Source organism: Canis lupus, chromosome 19 (genome assembly GCF_048164855.1).
Source record: "Canis lupus baileyi chromosome 19, mCanLup2.hap1, whole genome shotgun sequence".
Classification (NCBI taxonomy): Eukaryota; Metazoa; Chordata; class Mammalia; order Carnivora; family Canidae; genus Canis; species Canis lupus.
In genome coordinates, this window is record NC_132856.1 from 7,313,426 (window position 1) to 7,329,605 (window position 16,180).

At 51.0% G+C, this 16,180-nt stretch overlaps 1 protein-coding gene across 3 annotated transcripts in view; it reads right to left on the bottom strand.

The window, feature by feature from the left end:
* The window catches only part of CAND2 (cullin associated and neddylation dissociated 2 (putative)), a 33,115-nt gene that overhangs the window by 4,517 nt on the left and 12,418 nt on the right, over positions 1 to 16,180 (bottom strand). For all 3 annotated transcript variants that reach the window (XM_072785059.1, XM_072785057.1, XM_072785058.1), the window contains exons 5-13: positions 15,707 to 15,972; positions 14,793 to 14,898; positions 14,483 to 14,625; positions 11,745 to 12,037; positions 10,488 to 10,629; positions 8,651 to 10,153; positions 5,920 to 6,015; positions 2,470 to 2,639; positions 978 to 1,142 (exon numbers count right to left, since the gene is read on the bottom strand). In XM_072785059.1, the coding sequence (XP_072641160.1) occupies positions 978 to 1,142; positions 2,470 to 2,639; positions 5,920 to 6,015; positions 8,651 to 10,153; positions 10,488 to 10,629; positions 11,745 to 12,037; positions 14,483 to 14,625; positions 14,793 to 14,898; positions 15,707 to 15,972 (2,884 nt within the window). The remainder of the gene's footprint in view (positions 1 to 977; positions 1,143 to 2,469; positions 2,640 to 5,919; positions 6,016 to 8,650; positions 10,154 to 10,487; positions 10,630 to 11,744; positions 12,038 to 14,482; positions 14,626 to 14,792; positions 14,899 to 15,706; positions 15,973 to 16,180) is intronic.

A 16,180-nucleotide genomic window follows, 5' to 3' on the forward strand; every position in this document is an offset into this window, starting at 1 on the left:
CTGGTCTCTCCCCTGAAAAGTGGGCATCATAAACCCACTGTCCAAGAACAAGATGCAGACTCAACGAGATAACTCTGGGGATGGGGTGCCTGGGTGGCTCAGTGGTCAGTGTCTGCCTTTGGCTCAGGTCGTGATCCCAGGGTCCTGAGATAGGGTCCCACATCAGGCTCCCTGCATGGAGCCTGCTTCTCCCTCTGCCTGTATCTCTGCCTCTCTCTGTGTGTCTCTCATGAATAAATGATAAAATCTTAAAAAAAAAAAAAAAAAAAAGATAACTCTGGGGTCTCAAAAAATGTCATACCCACTCTCTTCAACACCAAGAGGAGCCCAGACATTGGGGTCAAAATGTTACACTGATGCCCAGGCCCTGTCCTGTCCTGTGCTCCAGAAGGGCAGGCAAGAGGGCCATGTGGCCAGAATGTGTGAGAACAGAAAAGCATGGGAAAAATGCCTGTAAAAACAACTGGCTTTTATCAATGGACAGTGGGTCCTGGCTGTCTCTCACATTAGTGCCACAGGACCTGGCTCACTCTTCTTCGTGCGGCTAGCAATCCATGACCAGAGGTACCCTGTTTACTGAGTCACTTCTGATGGGTGGAGATTCAGGAAGATGCCAGCTGTCCGCAACTCCCACAGAGCTGCGAAGAACAATCTTGAACATAAAAATTCAGAGTGGGTTTAGGAGTGAGTTCAGAGGTTCTATTCATGGAGCTGGAACTGCCAGATCAAAAGTGTGTCTGAGAATTCTAAAAGTTTCTAGTTACTGCTAAACCATCCTCCCAAGAGCTCACCCAGTGTAAACTCCCACTAAAGGTGTTTGAGAGGTTGGCTCTCTTTCTTATTGAAAAAGAACAAAGCAGTTATTTTCATGGGGGTGCCTGGGGTGGAGAGTAGAGGACAAACAAGCAGCGGGCCCCAGTGATGGCCCGTCCCCTTGGTATGGAGTAGGCATAGGTCCGGCAGGGGGCTCATCCTACCCGGATATCATAGTGGTCCTTCAGGCCATCCTCCACATGGTTCAGGAACTCGCAGATGTCCAGCTGGCCCAGGCAACTCTCAAGCAGCGAGTACATGCACTCAAAGGCTGCCTTCCGCACATCCAGCCCATCGTCCACTGTGTGCTTAAAGGGCCCCATCTCCACCTGCAGGATGGAAGGATGACAAGTGTTATGGATGTGACTCTAGAGTGTAAGAATACTCCCCTTGGTCCCTGCTGCACACACCACCTTTCCTGTTCAGTACTGTGTTCTGTCCCTGAATCAAGCCTCTAGCTCTCAAATCTCTTGCCTTTATTCAGCCTTGCAACACCCTCTGATGATAATGGTAGCAGGGACCATACTGTTGTAGCAGCATACAACTCTTGGTTTTGGCTCAGGTCAGGATCTCAGGGTCATGAGATCAAGCTCTGTGTTAGGCTCCATACTGAGCACAGAGTCTGCTTCAGATTCTTTTTCCCTCTCCCTCTGCTCCTCCACCCACTTGCTCGCCTCCCCCTTTCCCCCTCTCACTCTCAAATAAAATCTTTTTTAAAAATAGTAACAATAATTATTATGGTCTACTGAGCAGTGATAATGTGCCAGCCACTGTGCTGAGTGCTTGACAAATGACATTTTACTCAAGCATCACAACAGCCCTAGGAAGACGGTGTTACTATTAAATCCCCTTTAACATGTGAGGAAATTAAGGCTGAGAGGTTAATTAACTTGCCCAAGAATATACAGCTAGTAAGTGGCTGAACTAGAATTAAAAACCCAGGTCTCTGAAGCTTTTAACAACCAGGCTCAGTCTTAATGGTAAACTCCTCACCTCTCAAAGCCCAGCTTAAATGCTCCCTCTTTTGGGAAACTTTCCTAACCTCTCTAAACAGTCACTTCCTTCTCAGCAATGCCAGGTGTTTCAGATCTTTTTATTATATCACAGGATGACAGCTGTTAAGTCACCTTTAATCTCTGCCCCTTAAATCCTTACTATACCCAGTGCGCTCTAAATCAGTTAGATAATCAGCAGACTGGGTGTCTCTATCCTTGAGGAGGCCTTGAGCTCCCTGGTGGCAGAAACCATGTCTGGTCCAGCTCTGATCCTGGCACTCTGACACAGGGCTGGCACTCAGTGAACATCTGCTGAATGCTGAGTGATAATAAGACCACCAACATTCCCTGAGTGCTGACTGTGCGCCAGGAGCAGTTCTGCACACCTGCAGGACATAACTCATTGAATCTTCTCAACAACCCCATGATGCAGACACAAACTATTTTCTTCATTTTGCCCAATTAAGAAAAACTGAGGCTCAGAGCAGATTAAGTGGTCCTAGGCCAATGTGCCCAGGTCACACAACCAGCAAGCGGAGGAACAGGACTTGACCCAGGTCTCATGACCCGCATGCTTATCTGCTCGGAGTTTACCAGAATCCTTGCCACAGCCCCACCAATCAGACCCAGGGCTTCCAACTCTGTCCTTCACCAGCCTCACCTCTCGGATGAGGTCCCTGCGGATCTTCGTCTCCTGGTAGAGGAGGGGCAGGATGTCATCTAGCAGGTCCCGGACCAGTGAAGGCTTGTTATGCACAGCCGAGTTGAAGAAAGCCAGAGTGGCCCGGCGCACATTCAGGTCTGGGTCCTGTAGGCTTTCCATAAACTCTCCTGGTGGAAAGATGAGGGGAGGGCTGGAGGGATGGCTCAGCCAAGACACAAACCACCTCCACCCCCAACCTCGTTTATCTGGGTAATGTGAGCCGGGCAGACCTGGCTGAATGGGGCAAACATGTTCAGAGCATCTACTTTTTTTACCAGGCACAACGGGCCCTCAAAGCCCAGATAAAAATGTGAACTAGAATCTGGTCTGGGTTCAAATCCAGATCCCACCACTTCCTATGGGACCTTGGATAGCCTGAATGTCTTCACCTATAAAATGGGAGTAATTGCAGTACCCACAGCATAGAACCGTGTTTAAGATTTAAAATGCAGTAAGGTAAAAAAAAATAAAAATAAAAAAATAAAAAATAAAATGCAGTAAGGTGGGCAGGACAGGTGGCTCAGTGGTTTAGCACCGCCTTCAGCCCAGGGTGTGATCCTGGAGACCTGGGATTGAGTCCCACATCGGGCTCCCTACATGGAGCCTGCTTCTCCCTCTGCCTGTGTCTGTTCCTCTCCCTCTCCCTCTCTCTCTCTCTCTCTGTGTCTCTCATGAATAAATAAAATATTAAAAAAAAATAAAATGCTGTGAGACATATATATCTCTATCTCTATATAGCTAGATATATCTCTATCTATAGATATATGTCTATATACATCTCTATAAAGATATCTACATAAAGATATAGATCTCTATTTCTATATATATGTAGAGAGAAGAGAAAGAGAGAGAACAATAAATAAAATATATAGAGGGCCTGGCACAGAGCAAGGATTCTGTAAATGTTAACTTGATATTATTATAGATAAAACTCCTAAAGATCAGAGAAGTTAAAAAAAAAACTTCCACATTTACACAGCACTTCTAAGTATACCTTTTTGTATAGTTTAGATTTTTTAATAACTGTGTTAATGTTCTATATGCTCTGTAAATGAAATCAAGAATGAGGGGAATCCCTAAAAAAACACAAGAACAAAACCCCTAACTGTATTTCAAGTGATCAACATAACTACCAGGTTATGAAAAACAACTCATCCAAGTAACTTCCAAAGAATTTTGACTAGATGTCCTCAGGCTAAAGAGAAAAGCCCTATAAAGAAATACTGTGTGAGTGCTCGCTTCGGCAGCACATATACTAAAATTGGAAAGAAATACTGTGTGTGTCTGTCTAGTACATACACTCATACATACATATACTCCCTAGTTCTGCCTGCTGAGAGGGCCTCAGAGCAACAGCACCCCAGGAGCAATGAGAACACCTACTGTCTAGATCTTGGATTCTAAGTACCATTCTCCTCTAAATGGTACTCCCCTGAGTACCATTCTCTAGGGAATCCAAGCTCCTTAGAGAAATGGCAGATTCCTGAGCTAGGGCAGGAAAGGTTCAAGGTGAGTCTAGAGCATCTTACTGTGCTAAAAAAGTAAGGATATGTTCAAAGGATGATGGAAACATGTCAACAGAACGTAGGAAACACAGGAACCAGCCTGAAGGGCCTCCGCTGGCCACATCTGAGACAAGCTTGAGAATCAAAATAAATGGAGACAGTAATAAATTATAATTCTTTGAATGAAACAGGAATTCTTGAGTCTATAATGATATGAATAAATCAGTGAATAAATAAATAAATGAGAGAGAAAGAAAAGTTCCTCCAGAGAGCAGAAGGCAAACTAACAAATATGAAAGGAATGCTGGAGTTGAAAGTCACCATTTGGCAATTGTCAGAAATCACTGGGGCAAGAAAGAAATCACAATGGATGCTAAATGTGGGCAGAAATTCGGTGAAGAGAATATTTCAACAGATTCAAAAATATTCATTCCAAAGGAAAAATTTGAAAGACCTTGTTTGAGAGAGACATGGGGGAGGGGCAGAGAGAAAGGGAGAGTCCCAAGCAGACTCCACCCCGAGCGCAGAGCCCAATGTGGGGCTCAATCCCATGACCCCGAAATCACTGCCAGAGCTGAAACCAAGAATCAGTCACTAAACCAATTGTGCCACCCAGGTGCCCCAGGAAAAAGTAATTTTAAAAAAAATTTTAAAAAAACCTGGAAGTCTCTATCTTAATCAGGTGATCAGAGTTACCATCAAGCACCTCCCGATAGGACAGGCAACCTCTGCCCCTTGCACTGTGCTCTGCTGGTTCCTGGATTCCTCCATTCTCTCTGAGAACACAGCCATGGGAGAGCTGGCAAGACCTGAGTTCCAGCCTATCTTAGCCTGTTTCCTCCTCTGTAAGATGTGGCCAGTCCTACACACCATGCAGCGTGCCTTGAGAATGAACCATGGTGAGGTGTATTAAAGGACCTAGCTTTGTATGTGATACACAGTGAGAGCTCAAAAACTGGTTCAAACATACAACAAGAAGAACCAAACACCCAGGCATATGTCCCTGGGGCTGCCAGCCATGGCAACTCAGGCAAGGTGAAGGAAATCAGGACTGGCAGCAGTGTGTGCCCACTGGGTCAGGGGATGGAATGAAGTTGCTACTGATATTGCTGTGGCTTCTGGACATGTTCTTCAATCCAGAGTGTGGCCACCTCTGCTGACACCTGGTCTCACACAACAGTGCCCAGGCAAATGGGGATCAGCACCTCCATTTTATAGCTGGGGATAAGATGGTCTGTCCATGCTCACACAGCCCGAGGAGCAGAGCCAGGCTGCCAACCCAAGACCCTCCACACTCCATTAAGCTGCCTGGAGGAGGAGGACCAGACGCCAGTGTGGTCCAGTGACAGGCCTACATCCTCAGAGCCTTGAATGTCTGCCTTTTCTAGGAAGAGCCTGGTCCTGCAGAGCCCCCCAAAAGAAGGCTCACCAGTGAAGGCTACTTGGGCTCCTCCAGACAGAAGGCTCCTCAGACAAGAGATGAGCTGGGAAACCACTCTCCCCAACCCCAGTCTGCCCAGCGTGGTGCCCGCTGAGGTCAATGCATGTGAGAGGCTGGTGGTCCTCCACTTCTAAGAGCCTGCATGTCCAGGGAGGACCTTCCCCTCAGTAACCAATAGGGTCTCTGGAATAACCTTAGATCTTTCAGATAAGGGTTTCTTATCCCCCATTCTACAGAGGAGAAAACTGAGGCTCAGAGATGAGAAGTAGCAGGCTAGGCTCACCTAGCTATTCAATGCCAGCACAGGGATTTGCACCTGTGCCCTGCTGCCTGTCATGGGAGTGATGTAGCCTCTCGGGTGTCCAACTCCCCTTGGCTACTGTGTAAGGGAAATCAGCCCAGACTCCAAGGCTGGGAGCGGACACTGAATGGGGCTGGGGGCAAAGGGAAGTGAGTGCTCACCGATGAAGCTCTTCAGGAGGGGGTCGATGGGATGGGGCTGGTCAGAGATGAGGAACTTGACCGCTGTGATAACCGTGCTCCGTGTGTGTGGCTGACCTGCAGGACAAGAGGCATCAGCATGGTGAGTGGCAGAGCTGATCTCGGACACCCGCGGGTAGGAAGGCACCAAGGCTCTCTGCCTCCCCAGGAAACATAACTGCACCCCTCCCCATTCAAAGTATCCATGTTTGGCGAAATCAATGCTCCCATTTCCCTTGGCAGCCTAAAATTTATCCCCAAATTCTCCCTGCTGTGGCTGACAGGAAAACTGTCGATTCTCAGGTCACCACACTGCAGGATGCAAGCAGAGAACCAAGAACCCAAGGCAGTGATCAATCCACAGCCCAGAGAAAGACCTCTGCTCAGGCCTTAGGGTGGCATTTTATTTTTCAGATGTGTTATCTCAATTAATCTTCAGGATGGTCCTATTAATTCATTAATTAAATGGTAATAGAAATCAAAATTTTATATTTGATTATTATTAAGGACCTTCCCCTCTGCAACTGATAGGGTCTCTGAAATAACCCTAGATCCTTTAGATAAAGGTTTCTCACCTTCTTGGTCTCTGTCTAGTAGAGAAATTATCCATTTTTAAATATTAATTATATCAATTATAGATATATAGATTAAATAATAAACATTAATATGAACAATTTAATATAATCAAATTATTAATAAGAATATTATTAAGCTCTATTTTACAGATGAGGAAAGAGACCCAGAAAGGTCAAGTTTGTATCTAAGGTCATACAGCAAATCCAGAATTCAATGGCTGATTCTGAGCCCTGGCTGAGCCCTTGTCCTAAGGCCTGCATTCTCGAAGCAGGGGACAGGTGGTTGCTCCAGCTGGCCAAGGGCCAAGGGGAATCCAAGAGAATTCAGAACACCCCCGAAGCTTGGTAATGGAGAATTCACTTAATTTTAGTTTTCTGCTTGCTGAGTAGAAAAGGTGAAGAAAAGAAAGGGAATACATCTCCCACCATGGTGGAAGAAACAAACCAGAGTTGCTTGCTCCTCTCTTCCCCCAGCACACAACAGTGACGGGTGAAGGTTATTCCCATCATGTAGACTTTACATTCAAGACTTGGGAAGAAGTTAACATTTGGGTGCCAGGGTGTGAATAAGGGAAAAAGTTAGTGACTTCAGATTTGCAGTTTTTTCCTCTTTCTCTCTCTATCCTGGCTGGTTCAGGTGGCTGATGAAGACATGGACAATAGAACAGGATTAAGTGACTCTAAAATGAGAAATATGATGGGGCACCTGGCTGGCACAGTCAGTTAAGTGTCCAACTCCCAGTTTCGGCTCAGGTCATGATCTCAGGGTCATGGGATTGAGGCCCCTGTCAGGCTCCACAACCAGGGCAGAGAGAATCCTTAAGACTTTCTCCCTTCCCCTCTGCCCCTTCCCCCTAATCTCTCTAAAAGATAAATCTTTTATAAAAATTAAATAAGAAAGATGAGGCTGAGGAAAAATACAGACAGGAAGTGAGAGGAAGACTAGAGTGAGGGCAAGGAGGCCAACTAGGAAGTTCCACAAACTTGCTAGAAGCAGGCCATGAATTGGGCTCCAAGGCAGCTAAAAAAGAAATGTGACCAGTTAGCTGGCTCAAGTGTACATGAGGCAGAAACAAATCAGAGCTTGGAAATGGCAGGGGGCCTCCTCCTCCCAAGACTCTGGCCTCCCAAGGTTCCTCATGAAGAGCCCTGTGAATGTCACAGGCCATGTCCTCGATATGTTCTTCTTGTCCACACAGTGGTGCGGGCCACAGAGCCGCTGTTGTTGTTTTTTTTAAGAGTATTTATTTATTCATGAGAGACACACAGAGAGAGAGGCAGAGACACAGGCAGAGGGAGAAGCAGGCTCCCTGCAGGGAGCCTGATACGGAACTTGAACCCAGGACCCCAGGATCACTCCCTGAGCCAAAGGCAGACCCTCAACCATTGAGCCACCCAGGTGCACCAGAGCTGCTTCTTTTAAACTTGGCATCTAGTAACGGCTTAACTATAATCACTAACATAGCAATGATAGCAGTTACTCAGTATTAATTACATACCATGTACTCTACCAAGCACTTTGCCCACATTCTATCAATGACTACACCCACCGACCCTATATGGGGACCAGCTGACCAGCTCAAGACCTGGAGGCCTTTCTTTCTCAGAGGCTTTCACTTGCCCAGGAGCCCCACAGTCCTACTCATCTGCTTTCTTCCTCCCTGAGCTTCGGAATACCCTGACATGCCCTTACCTGGCCACACAAAACCTGCCCCTGGTTTTTGCTGAACCTTCCCCAAACCCGAGGAGTATAGCACCCAGTCTAGTCTACACTGACATTTGCTCCTGGCTCAAACTAGCCCAAGGGAGCTGCACTCTTCAGGCAGAGAACTGCTTTTATTAACTTTTGCCCAGAGCATGAGGCTGCTGTCCATAGCAAAGAGTACAAAAGTGGCATCACAAAAAGCTTATTTTTTGAGGGGACATTTTAAAGAGTCTGTCTCCTCCATTCCAGAGTCTCCCAGGAGGAGCCTGCAAGTCTCAGGAAACACTGTTTTTAATGGCTCCTCCGCCTTTACCTCACCCACACCGTGCGTCTCAGACCCAGTTGCTTGAATTAGCTCACTCTGAGTGGGCTGCTCAAATGCAAACTGCCTACTTCCGATGTGGACTGCCTTTGCCCACACCTGTGCCCCTACCTGCAGCAAGCTGTTTCCGGAATCGGGGCAGAAGGAATGGAGGGTTCACGAGGACCAGCTTGCCGATGCACTCAGCCACCACCCCCCGGGTGCCCTCCTCGGCGCCCTCACAGCGCTGGAAGAGCAGGGCCCAGATGTCCTCAGCATAGGGCTTCAGGCTGTCGGGCTGGGCGGCCCCCAGAGCCTCCCTGAGTGAGTGCAGCAGCAGGTACTGCCGCCGGGGCTCGGCCTCGATCTGCCCCAGTAGAAAGGGCAGGAAGTCGGGCAGGTTCCCAGCACCCACGCGGCCCAGCGCATAGGACGCGGCTGCCCTCACATCCTCACTGGGGGACCCCAAGGCTTCCAGGAGCACTGCTTTCAGCTCCCGCTGGGGGCCTGGCCCGGCCACCTGGCCCACCTCAGCCAGGGACAGGAACGCCAGGACCTTGACCCCTGTGCTTGAGTGCGGTGACCTGGCATCGCAGACCAGCCGGTTTGCTGTGCCTGCCGCCTCCTGGGGACAGGCAGCCGCGAGGGCTGCCACACACCGAGCCAAAGAGTGGAACACCTGCTTATGTAAGCCTGGCCCGCCATCTGCAGCCTGGTCATAAACAGGTGCTGTGAGCATGCTGATGAGCTCCTCGTAGTCCACACAAGGGGGGCGGGTCCCCACCAGGGCCTGCAGGAAGCCTTCAGCTGCCGCCAGCACGCTTGCTGGCAACAGGGGCGAGCGCAGCAACCGCAGCAGCTCTGAGAGCACAGGGCCGCTGACCTTGGCCAAAGAGGCCGGCTGGGCATGGGTCACTGTGGCAAGGAAGTCCACAGCCAGCTGGGCCACATGCATGTCGCTCTCACTGACCAGGGCAGGCAGCTCGGCCAGCACAGCCTGCACGGCACACGGCGGGAGGCTAAGTCCCTGGCTCTGGGCCAGGGCGTCCAGGGCAGCCAGTGTGGCCAGCCGCAGGGCCCGCTGGTTCTTTCGAAGGAATGAGGCCAGAATGGGCAGTGCCTCAGCCACGATGGGCTGTAGGTCAAGCCGCAATGGGGACACGGCCACCAGCGTCAGTGCTTTGACAGCAGGCAGCCGGGTGATCTCATTCCGCAGGCGGTCCAGGAGGAGCAAGAGTGATGGCTCTAGGTCAACCCCCAGCCGGTCCCCCAGGTGGGCCATGAGGTGGCCCATGCAAGCAATGGCACGCTCCTTCACCTCCTGGTCCAGGTCAGTGGCACGGAGTCGTGCCAGGGTGGCTGCAGACATCTCTCCAACATATGGCTCAGGGTCCAGTGTCCGAGGCCTGTCCAGTGGCCACAAGGCCCGCACGAGCTCCTGGAGCACCAGCAGGGCCTCCGCCGCGATCTTGTAGAAAGGGTCAGCCACACAGGCCATCACAGGTGGCAGGAGAGTCGGCAGGTGTGAGTGGAAGGCCTCAGCTGGCTCTGTGCCCAGCAGACCCTGTAGGAAGGCCAGGGCGTCCATCCGGATAGTGGAAGAGCTGGAACGGTCCGCCAGAGAGAAGACAATGCCTGTGGGGTGGGTGCAAATGTTACAGGGCCACAGGCAGTCCCTACAAATGGGGGTGGAGTACCTGCAGGCATCTGAGCTGGACCCAGACCCCTAGGCTCCTAGGCTGCAGATTCTGAAAGGCCAGGGCTTGGCCAGGGCTGAGGGACGCAAGGTCAGGAAAGCCCTCTGAAACCAGGAAGTAGGGCCAGTACCCCAGCTTTGTTCTCACTGTTGGCAGTGGCAAGCCACCATAAGTTGCTGAGCTGGGGCACCCATGGGGCTAGAGCCCTGGGGTCTGGGGTCTGGGTTCTAGAAGAGCCCAGGCAGCAAGTACCTGGTTGCAGTCCATCCTACCTGCTACCAGCACAGGCATGTGCTCTCCCAGGCTGCCAGGGAGGACACCCGCCAGCTCAGTGAGGAGGCTGAAGCAGCCCTGGCGGGCCCTGACACTCCGATCCTTAAGCTGCCGCTGCAGGGCCTTGATCACAAGAGGCACCTGTGGGCAGTTTGAAGGCGATCAGTGACCACCCAGGAAACCTGGTTGACCCACCCGGTACTGGGGGGGCTTTGCCTAGCCAGGCATATGCCCATGGAGGTCCCCCCGGTGTAGGAGGACCACTCCATCCCAAGCTTTCCATGACACGCTCCATAGCAGGCACCTGATTCCATACGTGGACCCTCTGCGGTAGGTACTATTCCTGGGCCCTCTTTACAGATGGGGAATAGATCAGAGATTAAGTGAGTTGCTCAAGACCACCCAAGGCAGTCTGGCTCTCACCCCTACACTCCATGAGGGGGAAGTACAGAGGCCACTTCCCTTCTCTGGCTAGACTGTCTCCCTAGATGAGCCCATCTATTCCCCAGGGGCTGCAGATTCCAGTGAAGCCAAGACTTCCAGCCTACATCTCCAACATCAGACTCGGCTGCTAACCACCCACTGGACCTCCCAACGTGGGCATCCAAGGACCTCCAACATGAATGTCTAGAACAGAACTTCCCTCCTCTACTATGTCAAGGAACTACAGTTTCAGGCTTTAGCCAGAACCCAGAACTCACATGACACCTTCCTCTCCCTCGCCCTCCACATCCAATCTGTCAGCAAGACCCAGAAGCTACCCCTCCAGTCTGACATTCCTCTTTTCCCTACTCACAGCCCACAGCACACCTCTTCCACTTGGACAACTACAAGGGCTTCCTGCTGGCCTCCAGAAGCTATTCTTTCCCGCCCTGTTATGGTTCATTCCCCATACAGCAGCCAGAGTGAGCTCCTTCAAATGGGAATGGGATCCTGTAATTCCCTTCCTGTGTGGCTTCTAGGCTCTTAGAATAAAACTGAAACTCCTTCTCAGAAGACTAGGAATCCTATTTGTGTTGTCTATCTGCCCCTAGCCTGTGTGGTCCAGGGACTGGGACTTCATCTGCCCTGCTCCCCAAGGTACTTTAGCCCCCAGCACAGGGCCAGGCACGGTGCTCAGCACACACACTTCCGTGGGTGGACAGATGGTGGGGCAGTGGAAGGATAAGAAGGTGGACAGAGGGGAGAGTGGGCAGGTTAGAGGGTGAGTAATAAGTCAGGGAGCAAGAATGGGAGACAGGAGGAGGCATGCCTACCTGGCCACGCAGCATATGGAGGTTGCTGCCTGTTTGGGTGGGCTCCTCCATAGACTCCAGCCACCCCTTTGGAGGTCGCGTCTGCCGCAACAGCACAATGTAAGCCCCGAAGACATCAGCCTTGACATTCTCCTCACGTTCCTTGAAGCGGCGGATGAGCGCAGGCGCCAGGGTGCAGTGGAAGTCAGGCAGCAGGTCGGGCCGAGAGCCAATTAAGGCTGCTATGCACTTGGCCGCTGCCCGGCGCACCTTCCAGCTCATGTCATCATCATCACTGTATTCATCCTCACTCTCTGGGGTGGGAACAGGACACCCATGGAGCCTTGCGCACTGCAGTCTGGTCCCACCCAGGCTATATCCCAAGAAGGGGAAGTGACAAGAAATGGGGTAGGGAGGAGGGAGCCAAGCCTGTTTCAACTTTCAATGATTATTTATAGGCTATTAGGAATGTTACCTGCCATTTAATGAACACCTATGTGCTAGGGGTGATGCCAAGCACTTCAGATCCACAACCTCACTTGAGCCTCACAATCACCTTGTGAGACAAGGCTTATTTTCCTCTGTAGAGATGTGGAAATTGGGGGGAATAGCTCACCCCAAGTTACATAAGCAGGGATATAGCTGGAGTTAAACCAGCATCCTCCCTTTGCTCCAGTCCCTTCACTGTTTTGCCTGCATCAGGGACAAAGCTAATTTCCAAGTTGTCAGTGAGGATTTCAAAGAATCCATTTGGGGCACAAAACCCACCCTTTGGTCAAAACTGACTGTGTGATGTTTCACTTACTGGGATTCCAGAAGGGAGAGGTGACAGGCCTCCGTTTGGCCTCTTCCCTCCCTCTACCCCCAGCCTCTCAAGCCCTGATTCTGGCTTCCAAGCAAGACTATTAACAAGGGAAAGCTGCACTTGTGTGGCTTTCTACTTTCTAAGCTCCCCTGAGAGGATGGAGCTCATCAAGTCTTCATCACACCCTAGATATGGGAGTGCCTTGAGCCTCATTTTATAGATGACAAGAATAATACTCAGAGAGGGCAAGACTCTCCTGAGGACACACAGGTAGAAAACAACAGAACTGAGATTCAGGCCCACGAGGCCCACCCATATATCTGGGGAGACACACAAGGGACCAAGAGGGGGATGGTCCCAACTAGGAACACCATCAGGCACAGCCGCAGAGGCTAGTGCGTTCTTTCTACCCATGTCACTCTGTAGATGACTCAGACTTCCAGAGAACTGGCATCTGGAGAAGCCATAGGGGCCATGTAGATGGTCCAGAGCAGATGTCAGAGCAGATGTCCTCTGATGAACTGTTCTTTGTTACCTCCACCCTATGCCACCCAGGGAGGAACATCCATAGCTCCAGGCTACTGACAAGAAAATGCTCATTCTCCCTGACTAGGCATTCAAGACCCCAACACACCTCTCTGATCTCATCTCCTAACATCCCATTTTTTAAATAAAGATTTTTATTTATTTATTCAATCATGAAAGACACAGGGAGAGAGAGAGAGAGAGAGAGAGAGAGAGAGAGAGAGAGAGAGACAGGCAGAGAGAGAAGCAGGCTCCATGCAGGGAGCCTGACGTGGGACTCGATCCTGGGTCTCCAGGATCAGGCCCTGGGCCGAAGGCAGCGCTAAACCGCTGAGCCACCCGGGCTGCCCCTAACATCCCATCTTATTCTGAGTATTCCCATCAGGCTCGAAGTCCCTCTCCTCCATCAACGTCCTGCTTCTAGGGCCCAGGGTCATCAGTCTGAGTGACAGGTAGGACCATGCCCACAGAAAGGAAGGAAGCCACTGCATCCATTCTCCATCCAGGTATCTCTTTCCCTGTCAGTACCTATCATTCCACCAGCAGAGCTTCACTCTGCTGGGTTAAAGCATCATCTCTCGGAAGCCATTACTAAGCAGGCATAGAGATGGCAGCATAGAGGTGAGGGCCCCAAGTCCCAGTTTTGCCACTTTCTAGTTGTGTTATCTCAGGCAAATCTCTAAGTCTGGGTTTCCTTGTCTGAAATATGGGGATAACAAGCATCTGGTTTTCTAAGGTTATTGGAAGAAGCACGAAATGAGAATGCTCAGGAAACCAGTAGATGTTCAATAAATTACCATGATCATTACCATGATCTAGGCACAGGGTGGAGACCTTGGGGAACCCAGATTACAGACGGCAGGGCTGAAGACTGAGGAGGAGTTAAGATCAGGATGGGGGTGAAAAAAAAAAAAAAGATCAGGATGGGGGTGGGGAGGCAGTACTGAGTGGCTCAGTCAGTTAAGCATCTGGCTCAGGTCATGATCCCAGGGTCCTCGGATCAGGACCCACAGCAGGTTCCCTGCTCAGCGGGGAGTCTGCTGGTCCCTCTCCCTCTGCCCTTCCCCACTGCTCATTCTCTCTCTCTCTCTCAAAAAAAAAAAAAAAAAAAAAAACGATCAGGATGGGGGTGCCAGATGTGGCTCTGTCTTTGGCTGGGGGTGGGGGGTAAGGGAGTATCCCAGGAAAGCTGCACCCTTGGGATCTCTGGGTGGCTCAGCAGTTTAGCACCTGCCTTTGGCCCAGGGCATAATTCCGAAGTCCTGGGATCGAGTCCCGCATCGGGCTCCCTGCATGGAGCCTGCTTCTCCCTCTGCCTCTTTCTCTCTCTGTGTGTGTCTTGTGAATAAATAATAAAATAAAAATATTTTTTAAAAAAAGCTGCACCCATTTCTGCCTTCCAGCCTCAATGACGAAGTTGGCCACCCACCTTGCTCACTGAATTCATTATCTTCTGTTTCCATCTGCTCCTCATCCCCGTCACTGTCATAATTATAGTTGGGGTCATGCTTTATGTACTGGAGGCAGAGGCTGGTCACGTTGGGCACGTGAGGACCCATCTCCTTGGGGCACCTGTAGGGCAGGATGAGGGAGGCTCTGCTGGACAGGCAAGAGAGGGGAGTGGGCCCACTGCTAAGTCCTGAGATCTTACTGCTTTGAGGCCAGTCCCCTGGGCCCCCCATTTCCCCAACAACTTCCCAAAGAAACCATGGGCCCCTGTCTCCTGGTACTGCACTTACTTCCTCAGGAAGGCCTCAAAAGCTTGGAGGCAGGACTCCCGCAGCTCATCATCATCCAGGTTGCAGAACTCCTCCACCAAGGGCACCAGGCGGTCCAGGTGGGCCCCTGTGGGGCCAGGTAAATCACTAAGGACAGGCCAGACCCTTTCCCAGGCTCCCTCAGCCCATAGCACCCACCCTGTCCCTGCACCTGCAGCCCTGACCACTGCAAACTCAATTTGGTGGCTTCAGAATCAAGCAGATGTTAAGGTTCTAGCCTTGTCTCTGCCACTCAGGAGCTATATGACCTCAGACACACCACCACACTTCTGGGACCTCCATATACTCTTCTCTTTCCAGCAGTGATAACAATGCCTACCAGGTAGAGACTTGGGTTAAGATTAAAGACATGATGCATATAAAGAGCTCTGCTTAAGTCTTGGCATAGGGTAGGTACAGGTAGGCAAAGGGGCACAAGGAAACTTTTGGGGGGTGATGGAAATGTTCTGTATCTTGATTGCTGTAGTAGTTTCACAGGTGTACGCAAAGGTCAAAACACACTTTACCTGTGCACTTTAAACAGTGCAATTTATTATATGTACGTTATGCTCCAATAAAAATTTGTAAAAACCCAAACCTGGCTTATAAGTTGTTATTAAAGTGTATCTGTCAAAGCAAGAGGATAGAACATACTGTATTTAAGTTTGGTGGCATGATTTATAATTATCCGTGAGCCTCAGAATAGGTAGTTCAGGTTCAGAAAAACGTCACACTCAGAGCCCACCCACTGCCTCTCCAGCTCCGCGTCCCGCTTTCAGGTGTGTCAGGCCACATCCCCTTACCCGGGAGGTGGCTGACGCTCACGCCCCACCCGTCTGCCCCCAGCACCACCCACCTTGTCACCAACCCCTTGCAGAGGCGCGACACCCCCTTACCGAGCCGGTGGCCAGCCTGCCGGCCTACGCTACCCAGACACTGGATCAGAGTGCGGACGGCGGCAGGGCTGGTGGGCGCGCGAGGGCCCGGCAGCCGATCCAGCAGGTGGTCCGCGAGCTCCACGAAGAGGTCGGTGCTGCAGGCGGCCGCCAGGTGGCCGAGGGCCCCGACTGCCCGCTTGCGCACGGCCAGGCGTGGGCTGCTGAGCTGCGGCAGCAGGCAGTGCAGGAGGCTGGCGTGGAAGGCACCCAGAGGGGCGCCCAGCCTGGGGAGTCGAAGGGGATGTCGGACGGGGCCTACCCACCCAGCGGGCAGCCTGGGCCAGGCACCTCTCTTCTCCCCATCCTCTCCAGGGCTCCACCCCGGAATTATGACAACCCAACTCTTGGTAAATCGAAAGGTCCCCTGCAACTGTGTGGAGTAATTATTTATTATTACACACAAGAAAGCAGCAGAGAGAAGGGACTTTCTCA